The sequence below is a fragment of the Perissodus microlepis genome, chromosome 12, assembly GCF_051167445.1.
Source record: "Perissodus microlepis isolate ML-2025 ecotype Zambia chromosome 12, ASM5116744v1, whole genome shotgun sequence".
NCBI classification, from domain to species: Eukaryota; Metazoa; Chordata; class Actinopteri; order Cichliformes; family Cichlidae; genus Perissodus; species Perissodus microlepis.
Window position 1 is genome coordinate 14,526,629 of NC_140472.1, and position 27,770 is coordinate 14,554,398.

The window sequence follows — 27,770 nt, forward strand, 5'->3', positions numbered from 1 at the left end:
ACATTGTGCTCTAGCTTGTCTCTTCAAAATATGACTTTCCAAGCATTTATAGAAGATCAGTTTAGGCGTCTAGATGCAGTCGAACCAAAGTGTTCTTCAGAGGTTTACATCATGTAAAACTTTCAAATTTCTTGGGTGACACTTGTGATCAGTATTTACAATCCAAACCGCATATATGCATAATGTTTTCCTTCTATACAGAAAAGATCTGAAAAATCCCTGAGAAATACTTTTATACAGATGCTTCTGTTTTCCCTTCAATTTCACATGTTATTGATCCCCACTAGGATGACATGCCAATCCGGAGAGGTCGTCAGAAGACGACACGTAAACGAGAGGAAGAGGTGGACATCGATTTGGACGACCCAGAAATCAACCACTTCCCTTTCCCCTTCCACGAGCTGATGGTGTGGGCTGTGCTCATGAAACGTCAGAAGATGGCGCTGTTCTTTTGGCAGCATGGTGAAGAGGCCATGGCCAAGGCCTTGGTGGCATGTAAGCTTTGTAAGGCCATGGCACACGAAGCATCTGAGAACGACATGGTGGATGACATCTCCCAGGAACTAAACCACAACTCTCGGTGGGTGACATGATATATTTTCATGTTATCCCAATCTCTCTCCGTCTGGCTCACTCTTTATCTTTCCCTCCCTCTGCGAGCTTATGTGGTTTAAACAGGAGATTCAAGTATAGTTTTATATATAAATAATGTATATTGTAGTACTTAGAAGAGCTGGAAAACATGGAAACATGCTGTAAATGATTAATGTAACGCTGAGCTAAGTGTCTAGACAAGCGCGCCTACCTCATACATCAGTATATGTAGGTGGATGCACATACACACATGCCTTCCCTCATACAAACTGACCTGTTTCAGACTAGCTCTCATGGGATGTAAGTGACACACATAAAAAGATCTAATAACATGCATCACCATTAGTTAAGGATGGGCATGTGAGATTGAGGTAATGCCTGAGATTAGCACACACATTTGAAAAGATAACCTTGTAACTGACATATTTGAAGTTAACTTTCCAGACAAAATTTGGATTCCTGAGTGAGTTTGTATCATATTTGGCGTCATATTCAATCATATTCAGGATCATATTCAATTATGAACTAAACATTTTTTATCCATCCTTTGTACGTGAAGCCACTAATGCTGATATATATATGTGTATATATATATATGTGTATATATATATATATAAATATATATATATATATATATATATATATATATATATAATAAAAAAAAATTTAGTTCATAATTGAATGTGATGCTGTAAAAAATGAATGTCCTGAAATGAAGGTATGAAAAAAGTATTGTGTAGGATTTTGGAACCCAATTAAAATTGTGATATAAGCGATGGTACTGGTACAGATGTTCCTTTGAACATCTGAGAAAACTGTTGTGTTTCTGCATGTATTTGTGTTGGCCACATCATATTTCTTTCATTTATCAAAGATATGTTGCATTTAATATTATCCTTGTAAGTCATCTAAACATTCACCTTGTAACCAATTCACACCGCACAGTTTTTATGTTTGTACATGTGTTTTATGCCATAATAATACCCTCAGACTTGGGGCCAGATGGCCAGCAGTGTTATGACCAGTTGAATAACATTTTCACTTTTAGACAAAGTATATTACTGTCTTGGTTCATGACTCAGTGTGCTTGTATACATACTTTATATATTTTCCCAGAGAGTTTGGCCAGCTGGCTGTGGAGCTCCTAGACCAGTCCTATAAACAGGATGAGCAGATGGCCATGAAGCTGCTGACATACGAGCTGAAGAACTGGAGCAATGCCACCTGCCTGCAGCTGGCTGTAGCAGCCAAACATAGAGATTTCATCGCTCACACCTGCAGTCAGATGCTGCTGACCGACATGTGGATGGGACGCCTGCGCATGCGCAAGAACTCAGGGCTGAAGGTAGTACACGTCGGGTAGATGGTTGAGTTGAAGAGTCTGTGCATTTAAAAGCAATGTCCTTCTCTAGTGTAAGAGATTCATGGTTGTATCCCCTCAGACTGCCTGTAAAGTAATGAGAAACCCTGTCACCTCCCTGGGAAACTTTAGAGGTGGCCCAAATTGCTCCAGTGTATCTGCTGAGTAGTTTACATAGAAATGAAGGGTGTGTGGGGATGTAAAGCAGAGATTACCTATCAGTTACTCTGTAGGTGATACACCTGCGTAAGAAGTAAAACCTGCCTGTAGTCAGCATAGCACATAAAATATAAATATACCGTAACTTTCAAGTAATTTAAAAGCAGTATTGCCATGATGTAGCTTGTCTGTCAGAGTGCTGCCATGCATATTTTTCAGCTATAAGATGGATAATCTGTACGTAGCTTGGTCATGCTTCAGAGATTTTTTTAAACTCTTGAATATCTCTTATGAGTTATAGGCTGCAGAAGATGTGTACAAGTGGAAGTGGAGGAAGTCTATAATGAGGACATAATATACAATGATGTAGTTATGTCCTTGTTTCATCTTGTGCACGCTGTGTGCATGTTTATCCTCACTACATACAATTGGCCTGAACCATACGAGTGAAAAATTAACCTAATCCAGAAAGTTCTGTTCACGGGGAATTAAAAAGGTCAAATGAGGAACATGCTGAAGGGGCTATGATGAGTCATTGTTCAGGATTTAGAGTGCGTGCTGGACTGTGAGGAGTAGGCAGGTCACCACTGGCGGTAAAAAGAGTACGCTATCCACACCTGCCTTTCAGTTTAGCAAAGACTTACTATTACTATTACTTATCAGATGGCTAGATACTGGACAAATCTGAACCTACACCTGGATTGGTTAATACCAGAAAATTATGTAATATCAGATGTTTCGTGTTCTCAGTCACTTTGGTTTTCCAGGGTGACCAGCGACACTATTTCATAGCAGATTAACATCTTAGGGTGAGTTTATGTAGGTGAAATGATGTACTGTACTTAAAGATCAACCCAGTCAAGGTTGCTTGTGATGGTGGGAGGAATGGCCATCCAGAGAAACGAGGTTTATTGGACAATAATAAGCTCGACACTGTCAGTGTGATCAGTGCCGGACTGCTGGCTGAACTTCTGCCACAACTTAATTAGTATAAGCCTTCAAAGCCATCTTTTTAGGTCAGAGGGGACGGGAGAACTGAACTTAATTTAGTCACAAAAAAAATGAAATGGAGTGCAATGTATTTTACATTGACGCTCGTGCGGTGAACACCCCTTTTAAGTCAAGGAAAAGCTTTTAGTTAAGACTGGTGGTTAAGATTTGAGCAAAATTTGCTCATGTGGGTCTCCAAGACATCTGGTGGCAGAGTGATAGGCAGGGAGCTGCTCAGTTCAGAGTTTAGACTTATTTATGCTGAAGAGTTGCACTGGGATTTGCTGAAGGCTGAGATCACACTCATTCATACACCAAGCGAGGGGAGTGATGGGTCCGGCTTTCTAGCATCTCAGAGCGAGAGGATACTGCAAGTGCTTTAAGTGTGATTTGGCCTTTGCAGGAGAGCGAGAGAGAGAGCGCGAAAGAGAGATAGAGAGAGCCCTACTAAGGCAAACTCACTGGAGCAGTAAGACAGAAAGAAAAAAAAGTGGAAAAAACAAACAAACCGAGATGCATCAAGGAGTTTGTGAAATACAGAGAGTATCATTGTTAAAAATGTTGTCATAATCATCCGTGTGCACAGCTTTTGAATTTATTTATATCACAACTGGAAACTGGAAAGATTCTATTTTTTATTTTATTTTATTTAGGACAGTGCATGTTAATGAACATAAATGTAAAAAAAAAATTACATGAATGTAAACATACCAGATTATAGCGGACTGTAAGCTGTACACTGCTTTCTTTTTCTTTTTTACTGTGAAGCACTTTGGTTTTAAACATGCTATATAAACAGACTTTACTTATTTACCTTATACATCAGTAAGTAATGGTGCGGTTGCCTTAAACACCCTCATAAAATCGGGGATACTACCTGCTTTACTGTGATCCTTTTCATATTCTATATTTAATCCATGCTACTCATCTAACCATCTAACTTTACTGACAGCTATTTTGGTAAATTATTGTATCCGATTTTAATCTTAGCCCTTAACATATTTATGACGAAACAAACAAAAACTAAAATTTCACTCTTAAGAAAAAGATAACTCATTACCCTGATTTTCATCTTTTTCTCTTATTCATTACTTCCCACTGTGATCGCGTTTGACTTGCTCTTGCTTGCCTATTAGCTGCTGAAGTGTTTACAGCACAGCTGCCCTTTTTTTTATAGCCACTCCAGATGCGTGTGTCCCCGTCATCCATCTTGGCAGCACGGGATTCTTGCTGCATGTCCTTGTCTAATGCCTTTATAATTGACCTCCACCGTTAGACTAGCTGTTGTAAATACCACAGCTTTGTCATTCAGCTAAGTGCAGGTCAGGACACGATTGGGAGGTGTTCGTGAGAGCAAATGCTTTATTATGTGAGGTTCACATGTGTAAAATAGAGCGATTTTGAAGTTTTTTTTGCTCCAGAGTCTTTGTGTCCTAATTTCCATGGTGCCTCTCATGAAACTATAGCATAACACTCTGTGATTTGTCACTTCCAGCTCTTCCCTCCACATCCACTTCCTGTCTCCCTCATTTGATCACACAGGTAATATTAGGGCTGCTGCTGCCACCATCGATCCTGAGTCTGGAATTCAAGAACAAGGACGAGATGTCCTACATGCCCCAGGATCAGGAGGCCTACCTGCAGGAGAAGGAGGAGGAGGAGCCTGAAAAACCAGTGAAGGAGAAGGAGGAGGAAGACATGGAGTTCACAGTAAGATCTTACTGTGAGACGCAGTACAACTCCGTGGTGAGAGAACCCACCTCAGCCCTGCATAGTCAGAATCGATACACATATTCAGACCATGCACACACAAACACACACGCTTTGTTCGATCTTAAAACTGCACCCAACCCTGACACTGTTTCCTTTTGTAAATATCTCTTGTGGGCAAGTTTTTAAACAATGTCGGTGCTGTCCACAATGAGATGACGCTACACACACTCAGACACGGATATATGCACACAGTTCTCCACGCACACATATTTGTTTCCCTATTCTGGCCAGCTGGACACTTCCTGCCAAATTGGCCTTTCTGTTTCTCATCGTCTCAGCAAAGACATGATTGTGGAGTTGTAGCGTCTCAGTCTGTCGCCGCTTGTGGGTTCCCTCGTGTATCTTTCTCTTTCCGTCTATCTTCTCCTCTGTTTCTCTCTCAGCCTCCCCCCCCCCCCCCCCCCCCCCCCTTCCCTTCTCTCTCATTCTCAGCCCAGCTCTCTCTTTGCTTCTTTATTACTTTTGCTTTCTATCTTTTTTCCTGCAAATCTCTCCCTCCCTCTTTCCCCCTCTCTCTTTCTCTCTCTCTCTGGTTCTTTCTCTCTTTTTCCCTTTTTCTTCAAGCTCAGGTCTGATTGAGGTACAGTACTGTATGCTAGCCAATTGCTTCCCCTCACTCTCTACCATCAGTGATGGCTTGCTGCAGCATACCACTCAGCATGGCGGCTGCTGAGCATGGGAGGCCCAGGCTTTTGCATTATATAACCATGTCCGCCTGCTGCTGCAGAGCTTAAATCATGCAAAGTCTGAGCACCTTCTCCCAGCTCACAGCAGAAGAGTTGGTCCATCTGCATAGACACAAAAAGTACCGAAGAATTAGAACTCGCTCCATTTCAGTCCAGGTCAGTTCTAGCGACGATGCCAGGGTCCAGCTTGTGTGTTCGAATGAAGACTGGAATTTGAAAATCAATTTCAATGCACAAACTGAATCCGTGGCCGTCGCGTGAAGCGGCTGAACTGAAGTTGAATGCCTTCCAGCACCACTGTGCATATTTTCCATCTTGCATTGAGCAAGCCAGCAAGCCAGTGCAAACATTCACGAAACGGGTCTTTTTTTTACACTTGCAGTCCTTGAGGCACTCTGGCGTTAAACAAAGATTCCCCGCTGCTAGAGGATGTACTTGTAAAGAGCCCCTTCCTGTTGCCCTGGCTTCTGACTGCACAAATGCAGCGTCACTTACTTATGAATCACACAAAGATTCATACATATATACACGGACTGCTACACCACAGAGGGAGATTGTATTTTCATGATATGATGATCAGATGCTTGGCATAGAACACACTGTAATGGATGTAAAAGCCTGTCTGATAGCTAAAATGCATGTTTAGTGCAGTTAAGGCATGGTGTGATTTACACACTGGCGTCTGAATTTGTTCATCCCGAAGGCCCTGTCTGTGTGTGCCTTGGAGAAAACTTTAGCTCTATATGTTTCACATATTTGGGGCATAAAACAAAATAGAAATCCTCTAGTTCTTACTAAAAGTGCTCCTTTTCTTCTAATTTCATAGAGGTGGTTTTTATGACGAGTCTACCTATTCAAAGCCCTGGGATGTACACCGACTCCTCATTGCATATTTGAACCATTTAGACCAGCTTTAAAACTTTAAACGTTGCCCAGGTCTGTTACGCTTGTCGACTTAGAATACAATTCCTCTCAGAGGTCTGGTGTTGCTTTGACATTAAGACCATGACCCATAAAAAAGTGGGCTCCGAACCCTCTCTCATGGATAAGGAAATGTGTCACAGATTGAAGTGAGATATCTATGTCTTATCTTTCCTTTTTTCTGTCTTCTTCCTGTCAGTACCTTGTCTCTTTTTTGCCTCCTAATTGTTGTCTGAGACACAATCCATGAGTGTCCATGTCTGCGTAATACTCTGTTACCAGCCTTCCAGCCTTCACCCAAACTCCACCTCAAACACACATTTCACATTTTGGAATGATTGCATTGCTTGTGCTTGCTTCTTTAATTATGATATTAAAACAGTGCTGTAGCCCATAATTTAACCCTCTCCCCCCTTCTCCCTTTTCTCTGTTATTCAACTCTTCCTCCTCCATCCCAAATACTCATCCTCCTATCCATCCTTCCTCTGCATCTCTACCGACTCCTCCTCCCCCACCTTTCCCATCCATCACATTTCCCTCTTCCCACACTCTCCATACTTTAAATCCTCACACCTCTCACTCCTTCCTCCCTCGCTCCATGTGGGGTTTGCATTCGCCCAGGCAATGCTGGGCAAAGTAACCACAGAGACATCCAGAAAGAAGGATGTTGAGGAGGTTCAGAACCGCCACCGCCTTATCCCCATGGGACGCAAGATATACGAGTTCTACAATGCACCAATTGTCAAGTTCTGGTTCCATACGGTCAGTGTCGGTTTCAGCAGCACCACCTACATGCTCTGCTTCCTGTTGCTACTGTCACTGCTTACTGTATTTCTGCAACAGCATCAAAAGCCTCTACTTTCATGCTGCCTCCATTGTCATTAACCTCCCGTTCCAACCTGACATTGCCTGGCTTGACGCTGTGGGAAAGTATAGTATGAAGTAGATCTGGAGGCTGATGGAAGCAGCATTGAGAGAAAAGTATAGGAGGATGAGGGTGGGTAAGGAATTGAATCACACAAGAAGGCTTTTTATTGACAGTGTGAATATTGACTAAAGTTTCTGGGCCATTGCCACTAGGTTAACTACTGCAATATATAAATATTAAATTAAGCTTTGGATTTTTCAATTATCTGTTTTAATAGAGCAGCTTACATGTAGAATCTGTAACTGTTTATGTATAGCTTGTGTGGTACAGTATCTGCCTATGAGCGTGTGTGCTTTGTTTGATTCTGGCTCATTTATTATTTTTCCTTACCCTATCTTGGGTTGCCTCAATTTGCTTGCCCAGTGAAAACATCTCTTTTGCACCGGCAGGGATTTCGCTGTTTATTTATGCAGAGAAAATATTTTCACTGCTCTTTGTTTCATCCTGTTTTCCTCTCTCTGGCTATTCGCTCTCCTTCTCTTCTCCACCCCCCACCGTCTTACCCCACTTCTCCTTTCTGCCCTTCAGGTTAAAGAGAAATACTCTGTGGTGCCTTTCAACTATTGCAGATGTGTTCTCTGAGCCAAAATGGAGTTTTTAGTCTTGTTCCCAATTTAGATTTATACCTATGACCTGATGTGTGCTGTCCAGGTTTAATAATTAGCTATTGTGTGAAGCAAATGTGCATGTGTAGAATGAACATTGGTAGAATGCTTGTTTTGCAGATGGAAAAAAATATGCGTATAACCAGAAAGCCAACATGTTTTTTAAAAGATTCAGGAGACACATAATGGAGGTACCTTGACCCCAAATATCTTTTATCAAAGCCTGAAAACTGCATTAATGGGAGTTGCAATGAGGGTCAGGACTTCACTCAATATGTGTTTAATTTAGGCAAAACCCCTTTCACTGAATCTGTTTGCAGTGAGATAATTGATCTTCATTCGTGTAAAGTTTGCTAATGTGTCTGAAGCGCACAAACTCATAACCATGCTGATTTTTCTCTGCTGTTGCATCACTATGCAGATGGCATATGTGGGCTACCTGATGCTGTTCAACTACATTGTCCTGGTCAAGATGGACTTGTGGCCTTCTCCTCAAGAGTGGATTGTTATCGCTTACATCTTCACCAATGGCATAGAGAAGATGAGAGAGGTACAATAGACTATACATGTAGACCTGTAGTGACCTCTCTAAGCAAGTCTTCCCTACCGGCCAGCCAACTGAAGACACAAAGTGTCTCCGGCAGCTTATTTAGTGAGTTCAGTGGTGGAGGGCAAAGGCTAAGCATGATGTCCATATCATCTAAGTCTCATAGCAAATAGGTAAAATGTACATATATCAGAGAAATAGAAGTAAAAGAGTGTTTCAAAGGGGAGGAGAATGGTAGTGGAGATGCAGGCAGGCCACAGAAATGGGAAAACCATGAAAGAAAAACAGTAAAGTGAATAGAATATAAAGGTATGTGGCCATATTATGTTCATCCTCTGTGGCTTTGTTTGTACTGTAAGTATATGAAATGCATTCATCATTGTGTCAGCTCATTCTGAGCTGTTAGATTCTCCGATAGGTGAACTCATGCTGCCCTCTTATGGTGGTTGTGATAGAGTGCATATTTCTGTTGTGCTATTTTTGTCACTATTTAGGGTCACTGTTTATTTTACCCTTTAGCGTCTATATTTAATTAATGCCATTTTCTGTCATCTCTGCATTACAGCATCCACATTTCTGTTCATTTTCCTCTGATCGCTGTTTAGATCCTGATGTCTGAGCCGGGGAAGTTGTTACAGAAGGTGAAGGTGTGGCTTCAGGAGTACTGGAACATCACAGACCTCATGGCCATCCTCATATTCTCTGTTGGCATGGTGCTGCGTCTCCAGGAGCCACCGCTCATGAGTTATGGACGGGTGATTTACTGTGTCAACATCATCTATTGGTACATCCGGCTGCTCGACATCTTCGGAGTCAACAAGTACCTGGGTCCCTATGTGATGATGATCGGCAAGATGGTGAGAAGAGGCAGGGGAAGTCAACTCTGTGTGTTTAGGCATCCCTCTTATAATCTGCAGTGTTTTTCATATTTTCCTTCCATTATCTGGCCTTCATGTCTATCTGTTTACCCTCTGACTTTGCCCAACATGATCTATACTGACTGTAACAGCTTACTGAGTTTGATGATTACAAAGGTTTAATCTGTAAGCGGTAAACAAGCTTCTGTGCCTCTTAACTTTATTGTTTGATCGTAGAGAGCTCAAGATCAGAGCCGATGCAGACATGGAGATAAAACAACGGGGGGAGGGGGATCAAAGAGCCAGTTCTGTATCTTTCTGATCCTCGACCATCCTGGGCATGTCCCTGTTTACCGCTGGACGCAGACTCTTTGATATAAAAATCAGCAGTTAGTTAGAGTTACTTAAATTGACAGTGATTTACTCAAATAATTTGCATATGTGACGAGCAGGTTTGAAGTCAAAGTTTTTCACAGGCATAAACAGGGGTTTTTTTCTGGCTCTGAACAAGCCTCAGGGGACTGACTACACATGCAAGCACTTCCTGTCCACATACAGTAAAGACAAATGAGTGTGTTTCACCTAATTTAATATAAATATTTTTAGATTTATCTTATTATCTGAGTAATTGAGTCATTTTTTTTAATTACACCACCACTGCTTTTACTTGGGCTCAGGTTTAACCATCTGAGGTGCCAAGCACTTATCTATGCAGGCTAATAAAGCTAATAAAGAAATGTAAAAATTGCATTGTAGTTACAGCCAAAAGTAACAACTGTGTTCTTACTAGTTTTGATGCTTTATTCTGCTTATAAGTGTGCCTTGCACTTTTCTTTCTTTTTAGTAATAACAACTTTGGTGACAGCTGTAGCTCCAAATTTGCTTTAACAGGGTATCTGAATGCAAGATGAGTGACAGTCTGAGTGCATCAAAAAAATGCACAAAAGTGTTCGAAGGATAAATAAGCCCAAAGGGAGAGTGTCCCCTTCAGCACTGAAAGTGCTCAGAGATTGCTCTAAATTAAATGCATTTTAAATATTGACTTCAGGCTTCGTTCCAAAACAAGTTAAATTAAATTTCAGTTGACCAACTTAGGCTGGGAAGAATAGTAATCAAAAAATGCAAATGCAGACCAACTGATTTTCCTGCAGTGACAGACACCGCTCATTACCTATTTCCCCATCCAGTGTCATTATTTTCAAAATATCCTGTCCTCGTTTTCTCTTTCCTTTAACCACTCACCTCTTCCCTTCTCCTCTGCCTCTCTCCCTCTGTCAGATGATCGACATGATGTATTTTGTGATCATCATGTTGGTGGTGCTGATGAGTTTTGGGGTGGCACGTCAGGCCATTCTCAACCCTAACGAAGACCCATCCTGGATGTTAGCCAGGAACATCTTCTTCATGCCTTACTGGATGATCTACGGAGAGGTGTTTGCCGACCAGATTGACCGTAAGTTCAGGGGCGAGAGTGTAAGCTGTTAGACAAAATGCGTTTTTGTAAGGAGGAAGGAGGGAGGAATGACGGAAGCAGTATGACTGAAAACACCAGTCTCAGTATGAAATTAGATTTCATTTTTACTCATTTCTTCACAGCTTGAACTATTACTTGAAGATGTTTGTGTGTGCGCGCGCATGTGTGTGAGTGTGTGTGTGTAACACATACATAATAAAACTGTTTTCCTCAGAGACTAATTGCATCTGCAGTCATGTAGAGAGTGTGACATTCTGACTCAATAAATTATAAATAGACTGTGAGAAGTGTGTATGTGGAAATGTCCAGAGAGCGAGAGTGCGTGTTGTGTGCTGCTCCGTTCTTATCTTTTTGTGTGGTAATATTTGGTGGTGTGTACAGAATGTGAGGAGTGGCCCAAAGAGAAGAGATCTGAAATAATGTTTTCATTCTTTGTTTCAGATATGCATAGTAGGAAGGTACAGCAAAGGCTGAATGAAAAACTCTGGCTGGTCGAAAATTACTTACGCACTCATGGAACCTGGCGTAATAATGGTCCATCCCACATTGCCCAATGCAGTCAAAATCCCAGTAAATCTATAGCTATAGAACTTAATTTAACCACATGTACCTCTCCCACCTCTCCTTCATCATCGTCACATTAATGCCATGTCATGCCCACTGCTACCACTAGAGAACCACTTGATACAAAAGTGTGCATGCAGCTCCATGCTCTAAGGCTGAAGTTGCCCTCATGTGTTGGCATCTTGGGTCAGCTACTGAATATCAGCAGTGTTTTCTACAAATAACAGAGCGGATTTTAAAAGAATCCAAAACTCCTGATTCCCTGACACTATCAGTCTTCTCCAGATCTTTTATTGAGACAACTAGTAGCTTGACCTAAGGCCATATCCTGCAAGCAACTTTAGACTCACAAATTTTTGCACTGGCTGGCAAATGGTAATGTTACATGGCAGCAGCACTATTCAAATGTGTCTGGTCTTTGTTTTTGGTAGGCTTTCACATCAGGAGGAAATATCAAAGTTTAAAATTTGATATTCCTTTGATGTTTCTTATCCTCTCGTTGTTATTCGATTTTTAATTCGTCCCATTTGAAGAAGTGACCCTGCCATGACAACTCCATCTGTCACATTAAACCATGTCACCCTCCCCTTACGCCGGCTCAGCTTCTCACTGAAGCAATTGCAACATTGGAGAAATATTTCAGCCGATAAATCCGACATTTAACGTGACTAAGCACTAAGACTCAAACGCTAATACGACATCACGCAGGAATAAAAACAAAAGCATCCACACATCAGCACCACAACATATTTATTAACCACCTCTCATCATCTATAATCTGTTTTTTCAAGTGGTTCAGTTGTCAGAGTTTTTAAATCCAAATTTTTTGGAAGGTTAAAAAAAATTAAATGGAAAAATTACTTCAGTTCTCTGTCTTTGGGCTGCATTGCGTGAAACAATTGAGCACCAAGCAATGATGAGTATGAGTAGAATGAATCTCAAAAGCAAACAAACCAACAACAAATGCTGAATGTTCCCCAGATAAGCCACAGCAACTGAACCATCACAGATGGAAAAAACATTCTAAATACATCTCAAATGATTCAGAACAGTCAACCATTGCTGAATGAAGCTATGGCTCGCATATGTCACAATATATTTTAAACACGGACGACATGTTTAAATATATTGTAAACGCAAACTGTGGTGACACATGACAAATGTGTTTTTTTTCTGTGTATGTGTGTATTTTGTTATCAGATGCACATCTGTGTACATAAACCCCTACCATTATGATTTCCACTCTCTCCTACCGCCACTTTAAGAAAAGAAGCATAATGATGAATTATGCTTCTTGTTTGTTTGCAAAATAAGGAAAAGTGCATTTTTTTAAAAAAGAAAAAAGTATTTTGAGGTCTGCTTGTCTCTTTTAGTTGATCGATTATACATTTGAATGTTTGATAGTTTCTTCAATTTTCTTAGTTTTGCTTTATTTTAATTCTGATTATATACAGCATCATCTGTTTGTTATCTGTTATGTGTCTGCATGTATTTCATTTATTTTTCGTGCAAAACTTTCTTCTGAAATATTATTAATGATGAATGGATGTCTTTATCTAAAGATATAGTTTGCCTTCTACTAACTTGTTCGCTTGTTTGTATTTATTTTGTGGTGATGTGCAGCCCCCTGTGGGCAGAACATCACTACAGAGGACGGTGTGGTGGTGGCTCTGCCTCCGTGCAAGACGGGTGCCTGGATTGTTCCAGCGATCATGGCCTGCTATCTGCTGGTGGCCAACATACTCCTGGTTAACCTGCTCATTGCTGTGTTCAAGTACGTAAAACCCTCCAATAGTTTTAGCTTTTGCACTTTAAGTAGACACCGCAGTGTTTTAGAAATGCAGCGAAGCACAAAACTCAGTTATTTTTGGCTGCATGAAGGCAGAAATTATTTATTCTTGTTTTATTATTTATTTATTTATTGATGGGTTTTTTTCCTCATATTCCAAAAAATGGCATCACATGTAACTTGTATTTGGGCACTTCTAAGAGGCTGGTAGCTAATTATAGTATCACAATGGGATGGTGCTTTTTCCACATGGACATTATCAGACTAATGGTCGGTTGCTGCTCTTTTATATAATCAATGAAGAAAATGCAGTCGTCCTCTTCTCTGCATTAGTGTTATTACAAAAAAAGCAGACAATATAAGACACAACAGTTAAACTGAAGGTTTAGTCAGATTTTCTCCTCAAAACTCTCTTGATTCGGTTTATTTTAGCTTACAGCAGATGTAATCTTTCTCGGCTTGTATGGCGTCTCTGTCTGTGATTGTCTGTAGTAATACATTCTTCGAGGTCAAGTCCATCTCCAACCAGGTGTGGAAATTTCAGCGCTACCAGCTCATTATGACCTTCCATGAACGTCCGGTCCTTCCTCCACCTCTCATCATATTCAGCCACATAACTATGGTCCTCAAGCACCTGTGTTGTCGATGGCGCAAGCATGATGACGATGAAAGGGACTATGGACTGAGTGAGTTGCACATATACAATAACAAGCTTTTTGTAATAGAACTCGTTACATTTTTTCCATTTTAGTGCAATAAAAGTGTCTGCTTACGAAAAAAGAAATCTCTTCAGTATTTCTGAATAGTTAGCGTTAACACACTCAATCCCTTTCATCCACAGAGCTTTTCATCACAGAAGACGAACTGAAGAAAGTCCATGATTTTGAGGAGCAGTGTATAGAGGAGTACTTCAGAGAGAAAGATGACAGATTCCACTCCTCCAATGATGAGAGAATCAGAGTCACTTCTGAAAGGTCAGACATGGCTGCACTTAAAAGCAGTGTCCGTATTAAAACCATCAAACAATAGAAATATGGAACATATTTCAATACTCATTTCCATTTTTCTTTTTCTGTACAATGGCCAAGAGAGCCCAACGCACTCTAGCAAAAGAAACTAAGGGCAAAGAGAGAAAAGAAGCTGATCAATCTGATAACACAAAAGTGCATTTAGAATTTCATTTGGCGTACAGAAATGTGTAGCTAAGAACACACACTGTTTTCGCCTCTCTACTCTACCCCCTCCAGTGCTTTTATGATGTTTTTCTCTCATTTCTGTCTTCTCTGTCAGGGTGGAGAATATGGCGATGCGTTTAGAGGAAGTCAATGAGAGGGAACACTTCATGAAGGCATCACTACAGACTGTTGATATTCGTCTGGCCCAAATGGAAGAGCTAATTGGACGAATTACTGTAGCGCTGGAGCGCATGACTGGTGTCGAGCGCGGGGAGGTCCAAAAAGCACGTTCTCGGACTTCGTCTGACTGCACAGACTCTGCATACATACTCCGCCAGGCTGAGTGCCCTGAAGCCGCATACATTCTCCGTCAAAGCAGCTTTAACAGCACAGAGGGGAACTGCTACCGCCTGCAGGAGGCTCTAGAGGGAACAGCTGAGGGTTCCATGTCTCCTCCTTCGCCCACTGGCATAGCAACACGGACCAGAAGTCATTCATTTTATGTTGGAGCTGGTCGTGCTGCTGAACGGGGAAGTAGAGCTGAGCGAGCTGAAAGCTTCTTCAAAGACCGCTCCCTCAGTCTCCACAGAGCCAACAGCTCACAATCTGTGTCCTCAGCTGCCGGCCCCAAGGAGTCTAAGCCCCTCCCACTGGCGACGTTATCGGTCTCCCAGCAGCACCGTCCGTCATCCTGCATTGATATCTATGTCTCAACGTCTGAAGAGGTGGGGCCTGCGGAGGTCTTTCTAGATCCTCTCCGTATGGTCCCACCTCTCCAGAGAGACTCCTCGCTGCAGTCAGATATAATAGAGACGGTGCTGCCTGGAGGCCGGGAGTTCAGCAGCGCTGCCACCAGCGGTTTGGGCGACAGACACTCGGAGGGCGGTGCAGGCAGCAGCGGAACTGCTGGAGCTATGTTTGATGACAGTGCTGCAGCTGATTTGTCATTATGCTCAGCACATCTCTTACCAGACAGCACTTTACCTCCTTGGGATATGGAACCATCCCCACCTCCCTCAGCAGGGCTGCTCGAACGTTCTAAGAGCAGCCGCTACCTCTCTACCGCAGGCACGGGATTCCTGGATGAGCCTCCTCTGGTCAAGTCACACAGCCTCATGTTCACACCAAGAAGCTGTTATGGTGGGATTGGGGCCGGAGTCCAGGTAAAGGCCGCGGAGTACACCAGCATCACTGACTGCATCGATACACGCTGCGTCTCATCTCCATACACCCCCGCAGAACGCTCGCAGTCACCTGGAGGTTCCACTTCATTCCCCTTTGATAAGCCGTCGGACGTTGGTTCCTCTCATCCAGAGAGAGAGGCAGAGCTTAGTCACACAGAGTCTGATCCTGAGGACCCTGATGACCTGGTTCCACCCCCTGATACCCCTCGGCTAGGGGTCCTAGGTGGGCCCAGTGGGGCCCCTCTCTGCTCCCCCTTCTCCAAGCTGGAGCGAGCAAACAGCTGCTCGTCAGACGACTCCCATCCTTCGCTCACGCTGGCTCCTCCGCACCGGAAGAGCCTGTCGGTGAGTGAGAGGATGGAGAGAGGACCGGGTCTGGGGGCAGACAGGGGGCCTGGGCCTGGGGGGCGGGGTCTGGCAGGAACCAGAAACCCCTTCCTCAGGAGCAAGTCTGGAGCAAGGCCTGACACAGCCAAAACTGACAGCCTCTCAATGAGGAAGCTGGCAGCTCCGTCGGCTTTCCGCAGCTTCGATAGACAAAACTACACGTGACGAGGATGTGTAAGTGCACTTGCACACTGTTAGGACCAGAGAGGAGTATTGTGAGGGCCGAGGGCTAAAGTGATAGCAGGGTGAAGTTGCCCTTAGATGCTAATCTGGATGAGATCTAAGGTTGTTTTTTTCCCCCGCATTATAATCTCAGATTAGAAAAATGTATTCATAGGCAGTATTGAAGGGCAGCTTTACTCTGAATCATGAATCTGCAGAGAAGGATTGGAGTTATAGGGGTCCTACTGTACACCAGTCAAAACAAAGAGCTATGAATCTAGACTAGTTTTTACCTCTTGTAGCTAAGTAACTCTCAGTTTGGTGTTATGGCAATGGAAGGTGTATTCGTACTGTATGTCTTCCACCCACCACCTTTACTTCAAGTAGACATCTTTCACTGTGTTACATCACATATCAGTCACACTAGTCACACACAAAGTATACTGTTACTCCTAGCAGCTTTATATGGTAGACACTGTCAAGTCTGAGAGGCCAAGGGAGAGGAGAAAGAAAGAAAAGACACCCACCTCTTTTGCCAACATAGAGTCATTACTACTGCAAAACCTTACCTTCAAATACATTTTCCCTGCTTCATATAATCCTAACTCGCATAAACTCAACCCAGAAAGACACTAACATTTCTGGCCACTTTGTGAAGAGATCAGAAGTCTTTGGACTTCACTGCACTTCAAATTACCTCTAAGTACTCAATCTTTCACATAATAAATAAATATTTCATTTTTGAAGGATACAGTTCTTTCTCTTCTGTTTGTATATTGTAGCATCAGAGAGGAAACGGCTAAAGCACTCATCTTTGCCAGAAACAAAGCAGCATTTGAACACACTGCAGTCAAAAAGTCGGCATGCCACCGTGTATCTCCTGCGGCCGTGCTTGAGGCACTGTCCTGAGGCATCATGTAAGGGCGTGAAAGAGAAAGGCGCTCTGCGTATGGTGACATCCTCATGTTTATCCGCGCACACACTTGGTCAGTGAAATCCTACATATCACTTGGAGAGATACCTTAGTTTATACCTGACTCCAGAGAGCTTTTACAAGTGCAATTGCAATAGATGGGGACAAGGGGGCGTTATGAGCCTGTGTGAGAAGCAACGCTTGCTGGGCAAACCTGATGTGAACCTTAGTTGCCCGCACCTGACACCAAAAATCTTTTCACTCAAAGAATCGTAGCTCTCTTGTAGCCCAGCCCTCTTCCTTCAGGTTTCGGCAGTGGCATTATTTTTGAAATGGTTTTTACATCCGCCTGCACCTAACAGATCCGTCCTTCATCTATCCAATAACTGTCATCCATTTGTTTTTCTCCTTTCATTCTTTTTTTTAATTGAATTCAAAGCAGGTCACTGCAAAAAGAGGCTTATTTTAAAAAACACACAAAAAAGCAGTTGCCTAATACTAAAACAAATGTTGAAATAAGCATACAGATCATATTGAAGGACCTTGAATTTATTTCTGATTGATTTATATTTGGAAAAGCTTCGGAATGAGTTGCCAAGTATACACATTCTAGCTGAGATTTATTAAGAAAGACATGCATTTTAAAGCGGCATGAAGGAGGAAACATAGGGTCATTAATATTAAAAGATGAAAGCCAGATCAGTGTTTTTAAAAAAGTTCTCATTTTTTTTATTGTAAAGAAAGAAGTCTGAAAAAGAAGATGTCTTTTTCCGATAGCTTTGTAAAGACAAAATAGCTTCAATCAATAGAATTCTTACTGATTTTTAATGTTTGTTTTTATATTTTCTCACTCTTATGATTCAGTTTTAATCATGTTGCTCTTCTTTTGAGATTGATTCTATTTATTGACATTTTCTTGCTCCTTATTGATAATTGCAGTAAATGCCTGTTTGAATTACAAAAATCAATATTTATATCTTCTCAGTGATATTTTTGTCGAGTATTTTCTAATTAAGCTTTTCAATTTAATAAAAGATGACCATCTACATGCACTAAATGACGATGTATTATATTATTTATTAAATATATAGACTTGTCTGATATAATGTACATTTCGATCATATTTAAAGTATTTAAAGTAGTTTTTATTGTATGTTTTATCAACCAGCTTATGAGAATTTTCTAATGTTGACAAGGCAATACATAGTTGCCAGTATACCAAACTTAGGGTGCCTTTTGGGCATGGATGGAGTATGTGGGGACTGAAGTGATTCATAAATCTGTGAATTTCCTCTTTTCATCTTTGTCTTCTGTTGTCAAGAGGCCAAAAAATCAGTGGTTATGTTCTCACAGACATTTGTTGTTCTCTTTGGACACATCTGATGTACAGAGTGGGGGAATTGTTGTTATCTGTAAACTGTATCATTGCTTGTATGGGTATTTATTTGAATTTCTTCACCAGAACACATAAAAGATCTCACTGACAACAATAGCTTTGGAGGATAAGAAAAAAACCAAACCTGCGCAAGAAAACGAGGGTGAGGATGTAATATAAACAGTAGGTGTCATTGCAGTAACTGGTCTGTCTTGCTCAAATTGGATTAAATCATGTGGTACTACCCAAATCTAATGATCCAGGACTGTTAAAAGCCCCCAGGTGATGTCTCTTAATTTGAGAGCTACAAAAGACATTAAACAACTGTGGTCCTGGGCAAAGCGCCACACCACGTGACCAGTTACCTGACTTTTCTAGGTAGAATCTGGAGATTGTCCCTTTAACCTTGTAATCACAACAGAAGTTGCAGTTAACCCCAATTGTGTGCAGTGGCTGGATGGCAAACCTAAAAGATGAGAGTTTTAATTTCCTCAACACATATGTAAGTCATAGCATAGTTTAAAGATGAAGGTCAGTGCTCAGGGACAACATTACCCCAGTGATGCAAGATGGAAAGTTAATCGTTGAAAGAAAGAAAGAAAGAGTCCAGTATAATCACTGTGCTTAATGAGTCTAACCCAGAATCTTTTTGATCATAGAAAAACTATATATTTTTGTGTTTAGGTGTTCAGAAATGGCAATACAATGCATGAATGTCTTCATACCTGATCAACTTGTTCTACCACAAAAGTTGAAAACACCAACAGTACAAACAAAAGTGAGGAATGTTTTTGCAGTCATGCTTAGTTGACTCTTGCATTTTGAACCAAACCGAACTCTGTTAAACCAAATGGAAACACGCTGAGTCACAGCTGTTGCAGACGGGATTAACTAGGCAGAGGTCACCTCAGTCGTTGCAGGGCCAGTCAGAAAACAAGATGGCCGCGTTGGAATGAAAGTTTATGCCCTGCTATTTGACCTTACATTCTCTTTTATTCTTTTCAAAGTTCCTTATCCTCATATACGAGAGAGCATACATGTCCAAGGCATGTAGAAACTCATTAAGGTTTGTACATGATTGTGTTTGCGATATGCTGACGAGACTGTTGTGGAAGGTACTGACAGGAGGCATGCGTGTGTGCGTATGTTTGTACGTGCGTTTAATTAAATGAATCGGAAGTGTAGATGACACTAATAACTGGGAGGCATGCCAACACAACACAACCCAACAGAATCTTAATGTACAGTATTTTTTAAATATTTTACTACACTGTCTCTTAAAGTTTTGGGGAATCATGAGCATATGTGATAATAATAATCAACAGATTTGCTTCCCTCCTATGAAACCTGTGACTCGTAAGCTTTAGAGTATCACGCACATGTTTTTTCTGCAATAACTTCTGATGTTGTTCGACTAAAAGGGACTTATCCCTCTACTGGTCACACTTTCTTTAATGTCCTTTAAATGCATGCAGTTCTTCCACTCAGAGTGTACAGAGATGATGTGTAATGATGACTGAGAGAAAGATAGAGAGAGATTATAATATGAAATTAAAGTAGTGAGTATTTGGATGCAAATACAAATCTGTATTCTTCAATGTGAATAGGATCATGTCTGGCATGCATTGTTAAATAAACAATTAAATAGATTTGTGTCTTGTCTGTTTTTAATTCATGTGGATACTCAAGCAACGAATGACAGCACACTGAGTGTCCTCAACACTACCAGCTGCTTTGGATGGTTTACCACAGGTATTTAAATGCATCCATCTGCACTGCTCCTTGCATCTTCACCATTAACACCCACCTTCCTCTTGCCTACCTGTGTCTTGCTTCTACTGACTTTCTCCCCTCTTCAGAAAAGGAGAATGAAAGTTCCTACACTTGCTACACATTATAACACCCCAATATCTGATTGGGACAATGATTTAAACTCTGAAGTTAAACGGCTACAGGAACATCAGCATCTTTGACTCCCTTATGATGTATCTCACCTCAATTTTATTTATATGGCACTAAATCACAACAGCGGTCACCTCAAGGAGCTTGCCCACTGCGCAAAGTGACATCGGCGTGACAAGTGATGGATCAATATAGACATGATCTGCACGTCTATCCGACATCCAGTGTTTGGTGGGCGATATTGTAAAGACCCTACAGTAGTAGAGTGAGAAAAGCAGCACGGGCTTATTGCTCAGGCTACCCTTAACCCTCTTAAGGGAACCCAGGCTTCAGGATCCAGCCCTAACTAAGCTTTATCAAAAGGAAAGTTTTAAGTGTAACCTTAAAAACAGAGTGTCTGTCTCCTGAATCCAAACTGGGAGTTGGTCCCACAGAAGAATACCTTGAAAGCTTCTAGTTTTAAGCAGAAACGAATCAAAAAACAAACAAACAAAAAGTCTTTGTAGAATACATAAGGCAACAAAGGCTCATAAAGCACTGGAGCACATCAAGCTGTTCTGTAGATATGGCAACACACCCCTGCATTGACTGTCCTTTGTAAAACTTCTTACACTGCCATAAAAACACAGGCTGGAACTGGTCCCAGAGTATAAATGGTTTTCACACACTTTCTTCAGCTGTAATAGAAATTCTTCAGTAAACAGCTGAGTACTGAGTACTTGAATATATTTATGTCATATTGGCCAGGGCCTGCATGACACCTGTGGTTTATACAAACGTGGTTTTACATATTAATTGTGAAGGTTTTACACTCCCTGCCGTGCCCGCGCTGTGCCTGTAGTCCACCGGCTCTCCTCCAGTCTTCCGGGCTGTGAGTGTTTGGAAACCGGGGAGGGGCGGGGTAGCCTATATTAGCACAAGGGAGAGGGCCAGCAGTGGTGCGTCAGCTCATACTCCGCACGTGGAAGGGAACATTTTGTACTGAGATTATGCGCGCGCCCTCCTCCTCCTCCACCACCTCTCGGTTACATGACACGCACGCGCTCACACACTTTAAAAAAAACAACCTTTGCCGCAATCGCCGTACAAGACACCACAACAACATGACCCAGATGCACCGTGCACTATTGAACTCTTAGTACGTTAGTGCGAGGAGGAAGCGGGGAGCAGCAACTGCGGCAGCCGAGGAATCGCCTCCTCTTCCCCAGAAATGTTTACAGCTCTGCTGCAGGAGGAGTGGGAGGGTGGCTGCAGAGACTACACTCGTCTGGCCAAGACCCTAGTTTCAACCAGATTTTTGTTCCTGGAAATCTGGGGGTTCTGCTGGAGCAAAATGGGGCGGAGTTCCAGCATGGGGCGATCGTGGAAAAAGAGCAAGAAGTCCTCGTACAGTTTTATTCTGTGATGCAGAAAATAGAACTTATTGTTATGTTATTTCTGTGCAGTTGGCTTGAATCCTACTCCCTCATAATTCTTGTTTTTCATATTGATTCAACACAGGACATATGAATCTATATGAGCTATATCTATATATATATATCCATGCAGCAGAGGGGCAGTAAGCTTCGTCTGAATTATGTATTTTTGTTGTCATTTACATTGTGACAGCCGCCAGCTTGGTATGGTAGTATGGGGGTCACACCAGCATAAACCATGTTTGTCACCAGGCAAAGTTCAAATCCATATTTTGAGAACACCGAGTCCTGTCCTATAAAAACGAAGGACCATACCTCTCTGTGGGCAAACAGAAAAACAAAACCAAGGAAGAACATGTGTCCAACTATTGACTACAAAGTTCACGTCAGGGAGAACTATCAAGAGCTCACATTGCTCAATCCCTGCACCCCCTAAGCTGAGGATTTTCTAGGAACTTTGACCAGAAGTGAACCACCCCCTGCACTTTTTAACTAAAGGGGTCTTATTTCACTTTTAAGTGGGCTGGCAGTATTATACTCATTCCTTTTCTTCTTTTTTCTTTTTTTTAAGCAAACTTTTAAGAGACAGTGGGAAACATGTAGTCTGAAAATGTTGAGGCGCAAGGGAAAGGTGCTGCCTCATTTAGTTCATAGTGAATAGTAACTTGGCAGGATTAAGAAACACATAGTTCTAGGGTGAGCGTAAACTAAGGAAACTATCAGAATGTAAACATTAAAAATGTTTTTATAAAGTCACGGGAAAAAGTGTGACTGTAAGAAAAACAGTAGCTTTATCTTAGATGTCTTTATCTCACGAAACAAGCTTACATGTCAATATTTCAGCCCTCTAAAGTGGAACTTGTAAATATTCAGCAGCTGTAAAAACACGGGGGCAAACTATAACCACAAGCCATTTTTTCCATACATAACAGAGCATTCATAATTTTACATATATATATATATATATATATATATATATATATATATATATATATATATATATGCTGTATGTTACTGTGTAGGGTAGGAAATTACTGAAGTGTTTTGTACACATTACACAGGTCAAATTAGGTGGGATCACCGAATGATGAAAGAGACAAGTGACTGAAGCATCATCCAGAAAAGAGGAAAGGACACCATTTATTGCACTCAAAACTTAAACTTCAGAGAAATAAATTTGTAATTATTATTAAACTTGTTATTAAAAAGGCATGTAATTATGAATCTGACCAAATACAACCAATGTTCATTATTCATTTTCCATGTATTTATTAGCCAAAATCACAAAGGGTTGGATTTTTGTTTTTAATGACGACACTTTTACGTATCTACATATAGATCTACACCTACATGGACTTATATTTTTTTTAATGATTCTTCAAATCCATTTTTACACTCTAACAACCATATTTACCATTTTCCTTAAGTCCCTGAAGGTAACATGAGTGTGGTCTTGCCCTTTTCACCAATCCCAGTCTTGTGATTAGTCGAGGGTCTTTTCACTCACTCTAGTCAATAGGCAGTCCCCCAAAACCGAGTCACGTTTCTTCTCACCCAATCACAGTCCAGTTTAATTATGACACAGTGGGATTCCGCGAAATTGTTTCTTGGAGTTGAACTAAAGTGCTGCTCTCTGTAAAATAGGACAAGTTGACCCGTGTGTGTCTGCGCACAGGGAGGTGGACACAATAGCGCCGTGGGTAAACGCTGTGATTTTGATTTGTCCGTTAGAATTAAAAGGATCTGGAGGGAGAAAGAGAAAGGAGGTTAGAGAAAGGAGGAACCGGGGAACATTTTCAAAGCGCTATCTTTCCTGAGCGGGGCGTTTATTTATCCGCCGCGCAACCCCGACAAGAAAAGCGCAGTCTGCGCGAAGTGGTCACATTGAAGACGACACGTGTGGATGATTAACCGCATGTTTCCTGGGAGGACTGCGGACTGATTACTGTATCCGCGTTGTCGGATAGTTTTTCCTCGCCTCTCAAGATATATTGTTTTGCTTCTCTCCTCCCGGCTCTGCTTTAGGGATCGTGATGTCGTCGGAAGTCGACGTCTCTGCAGACCGCGTCCCCAGCCGACCACCGCCGGGGCGGATGGAGGACGTACTGAAAGAGAGCCAGGAGAACAGGACTTTACTGATGGTGGCGAGGATTTTGCTGGACTTGAACAAATGCAGCCCCAACGCTGTCAGCGCCGGAGAAAACAGATGTCTCGGGGGAAGCGAAGCCGGCGCGCAAGAGAAAGCGGAGTGGGGGAGTCGGCTGAGCTGCGGGGACATCCGCGGCTCTCCGGCCAGCCAAGCCAAACATCCCCGGAACACGAAGGCGGCGGCGGCGGGGAGACTGCCGTGCTCCGAGAAGAGACACTGCTGCCCTTTTGCTGGCTGCGGGAAGATGTACGGCAAGTCGTCCCACCTTAAAGCCCATCTTCGGGTACATACCGGTAAGTAGAGTGAGAGGGGATGGGGTGCTTGCTGGGTGCTTAGGCGACACACCTACGATACCAACAGCTCTGCGTCACTTCGACCCTTTTTCGTATTTTTCTTATTTATGACGTAAGACTCTTAACCGAGAAAGTAAGAGTAAGTAAGAGTAAAACGTGACGGACTAGAGTCCAGACCTGTGTCCCGTGTTGTGAGACTTTTAGGGGCGTGACCACGTGTTTCTGCAAAATCACATTATAGGAAAGGTGGTCTCATGATCGCCTACTTGTGGGAGGGGGTGTGACTCACCGGGACATATTGGACCAGAGGCTGGCAGAGAGGTGGAGAGGCAAGGGGGAGGAAATCTTTGTTTTAACGTCCTGTGGACACGCGGCCAGAGTGCGATCTTGGGTAAACACCACGTGCGGGACGCCCATATTTGCGAAGCTTTATTGTTGAGATGTAATAAATGACGCCGGAGCATTGGGCATCATGAGACCCAATAACGCCTCTAATGATTTTAGCTTTGTGTTCCTACCACCACTCTTCATCATACAGCACTGGCAGTCGGAGTAACAGTGGAAGAACATCTGCCGACACATTAAATGGGTCGTGATTCACACGCGGGTCACTGCGACACTGTTGTCCCCACGTGTTCTTGTCCGGAGGTAACGCACACTGCGCCACCATTTCCTCATACGTCATCCACCTCCACTCCCCTCGCGTGGGGTTGTAAACAAGAGCTGACATGTGGTTCTGCTCAGCACGTGGAAGCGCTGTTGAGGGGGTAATGTGCCCTGTTTCACCTCAGGGCTATCTTGACTGACTGCTCCGATGTCAACATGTTATTGTTCTTAGCAGCAGTCTTTCAGCAGATCTTAGTTTCGCTCCAGACCGCAGCCTGTGTCTTATTTTCACTCCCCCTTCTCACACGTGATTAATCTCGCAAATGTGTGTCTGTGCTTTAATTTTGATTGTTTCTTCTTATCACAATAAGTTTTTTCATCCGCTCTGATTGTTGCTATGCAGAATACAGCCTCCAAGTCCTCTGGGTCCTCTGTGTTTTTCATATTCTCATACTTGTGTAAATGCAAAGCAGGTGCCACAGGAGACTTTGATCTCTCAGGGATCTTTTTTTTTAATCATTTTGATTTTTTTTTATGTTTTGTAAAATAAGTATTAAAAAAGTATTTGTTCACTCACAGCAAACTCAAAGTAGGTCCTATAATAGATTTCACAAAAAAAAAGTCGACTCTTAGTTTGTTTTCTTTTTAGAAGGAAAGAAAATATGCAAATGTAACATGATGACATGATTGATTTTGTGGCGAGGAAGGAGTGGTTTGGGTTGGTTAATATGAATAGTTGTAAATGTACAAAAACAAAAACTGGGTGTGTTTCCCTCAGGTGAGCGCCCCTTTGAGTGTACCTGGGCAGGCTGCGGCAAGAAGTTCTCCCGATCGGACGAGCTCACCCGTCACTATCGCACGCACACAGGCGAAAAGCGCTTCAACTGTCCGATGTGTGACAAGTGCTTCATGAGGAGCGACCACCTGAAGAAACACGCCCGGCGACATCCAGGCTTTCATCCCAGCATGCTCCAGGGCTCTGGCGCAGCCAAGAGAAGGCGTTGCTCCGTGTCCGTGTCCTCCTCTGATTCTGGAGACCGAAGCCCCACTGGGGTGTGAGACACACCCACATACTGTACATGCGCACACAAAGGTACATACTGCACATACAGAGGCATACACAGACATCCACACCCGCGTGTGGAGCCTGTACCTTTTCTACAAATCCTGTCGAGCCAGACAACCAGCCAGACCACAATTCAGAGTTTACTACACATGTAAACGAAGCAAACATGACAAATCTGACTGTAATCACACTAGAACTTCTCCTCTCATTCCCTGAGGTGATTGTTATTTATTAAGGGTTATTTCAGGGAAGTTCAGTTCTTCTTCAACTTTATTGTGTGTTGTCAAAAAAATAATAATTTTTTCTTGAAAGAATCTGCCGTCCAAGTGGAAACCATGTACCCATAAAGTGTTTGACAAACACTGCATGAGTTCACTTTGCATCGCAGACTTCCCTTGCAAATGAAGAGAATGGGAAGAACGCAAGTCCTTATATTCCTAGCGCTTAAAGAAGTTCTGGAAATAGTCCTTTAATGAATATTGTTATTGCACACATAGACTTATGCACACTTGAACAGTTGCTTTTCAGCCAGGATAATGCAAATGCACAACACAGCAGTATTATCATGTAAATAGATCAAACTAACTTCAGATGGGTGATATACTAAGTCTAGTGTAGTTACATGTTATTAGAGAGTAATAAGAAAACTATACTATAGAAAAATATAGAGCCTGTTTATTTAATTTCACACATTTTGCCATGGACTTCAGGTATAATCAGGTGTGTTATGAGCTTGTAGGGATAAGCAGTGTGTTTCCTGTGTTGAAACACACACATTGCAATTAAATGCACCAATATACCTTTATAGTACCTTGTCGAGGCCATAATACACAAGCAAATCTCAGCATTTGTGTTGTTTCTTAGTAATGCTTGAAAACATAACAGGGTAAAACCTTTTAGACGATAACGTGGTAATATTTTTTTCACTTACTGTTTAAACACTACTCGGTGTTCTGACCACAGTGATTTATGTTTAGTAAAAGTCCGTGCCTTTTGACGGTTTTGTGGCAGAGGGGAATTTCTACGTTTTTCAATACTACCTGAATTAACATCGTCAGATTCTTTGTGTTGCTGTTCAGTAATACTTTAAAGCTCAACGACTGTCTTCAAATGCCAAGAGTGCCAGTTTTGTTTGGACTGCATTTTTTTTTTTAAATCAGGGAATAATGTGATGTGTGGACACATGACTTAAAATTACACCCCCTGGTGTTGACATGGAAGCACAACATTTCTCGTAGGATAGAGTCCTAATTATTATTATTATTATTGTTATTTTTATTCTTATTGTTTGTCCTTCCATTTGAGGAGTGCTTTCTTGATTAGTTCAACAAATTCCATCATGTAGCATGTTTGTATGTATTTTCTTTGGTACAGTGTATGTTTTATTTGTCTGGGGATCTTTTATAATATTACAAATGGAATGAGAGGTCTTATTAAGCCACTACAGGAGCCAGATGAATTATTATTGATGTCATTAGTTTTCTTTTGTACTTGTCACGCGATGCATTCAAATGTCCAAATAGAGTCTGTAGCTTGTAGAATACAAACTACATATATTTGTGAAGTGAAATGCTTATTTTATTTTATTTTTCTTCTTTTCTGGCATTATGATGACTGTGATTGGATGCTGGTGCCTTTCAGGTTGAAGCCCTTACTTCTGATGCTACTGTACTGTAATCAGGGACTGTCAATGCAAATCCATGCTATTGCAATACACATACCTGTGTAATAATTGTTGCTCAAATGTTTTAACATTAAAATTATCCTTTTGGGGGTTTTTTTCTTTTTAAGCATTCGCCTCTTTCTTCTTTTTCGCGTCTCACACCCATAGTCACACTATGCAGCCATTATTATATATTACCATAATAAATTATGAATAATGTTATTATGGATAAC

General features: G+C 41.8%; 2 protein-coding genes across 19 annotated transcripts in view; both read left to right on the plus strand.

Moving 5' to 3' along the window:
* Positions 1 to 20,092, plus strand: part of trpm3 (transient receptor potential cation channel, subfamily M, member 3) — a 144,181-nt gene extending 124,089 nt beyond the window's left edge. For 8 of the 18 annotated variants that reach the window (XM_084947347.1, XM_084947344.1, XM_084947349.1 and 5 more), the window contains 11 exons: positions 288 to 580; positions 1,711 to 1,939; positions 4,646 to 4,813; positions 7,105 to 7,245; positions 8,438 to 8,566; positions 9,169 to 9,420; positions 10,699 to 10,873; positions 13,082 to 13,232; positions 13,740 to 13,933; positions 14,089 to 14,221; positions 14,538 to 20,092. In XM_084947347.1, the coding sequence (XP_084803473.1) occupies positions 288 to 580; positions 1,711 to 1,939; positions 4,646 to 4,813; positions 7,105 to 7,245; positions 8,438 to 8,566; positions 9,169 to 9,420; positions 10,699 to 10,873; positions 13,082 to 13,232; positions 13,740 to 13,933; positions 14,089 to 14,221; positions 14,538 to 16,158 (3,486 nt within the window). In that variant the 3' untranslated portion in view covers positions 16,159 to 20,092. Of the gene's footprint in view, positions 1 to 287; positions 581 to 1,710; positions 1,940 to 4,645; positions 4,850 to 7,104; positions 7,246 to 8,437; positions 8,567 to 9,168; positions 9,421 to 10,698; positions 10,874 to 11,335; positions 11,465 to 13,081; positions 13,233 to 13,739; positions 13,934 to 14,088; positions 14,222 to 14,537 lie in introns of all 18 variants that reach the window. The other 10 variants (XM_084947337.1, XM_084947338.1, XM_084947342.1 and 7 more) reach the window with 3 other exon arrangements.
* Positions 20,093 to 22,911: 2,819 nt separating this feature from the next.
* Positions 22,912 to 27,664, plus strand: klf9 (Kruppel like factor 9). The gene is made up of 2 exons (XM_084946267.1): positions 22,912 to 24,202; positions 25,587 to 27,664. Exons 1-2 carry the CDS (start codon positions 23,794 to 23,796, stop codon positions 25,865 to 25,867), a joined length of 690 nt encoding a protein of 229 aa, XP_084802393.1. The 5' UTR covers positions 22,912 to 23,793; the 3' UTR covers positions 25,868 to 27,664.
* Positions 27,665 to 27,770: the final 106 nt, after the last annotated feature.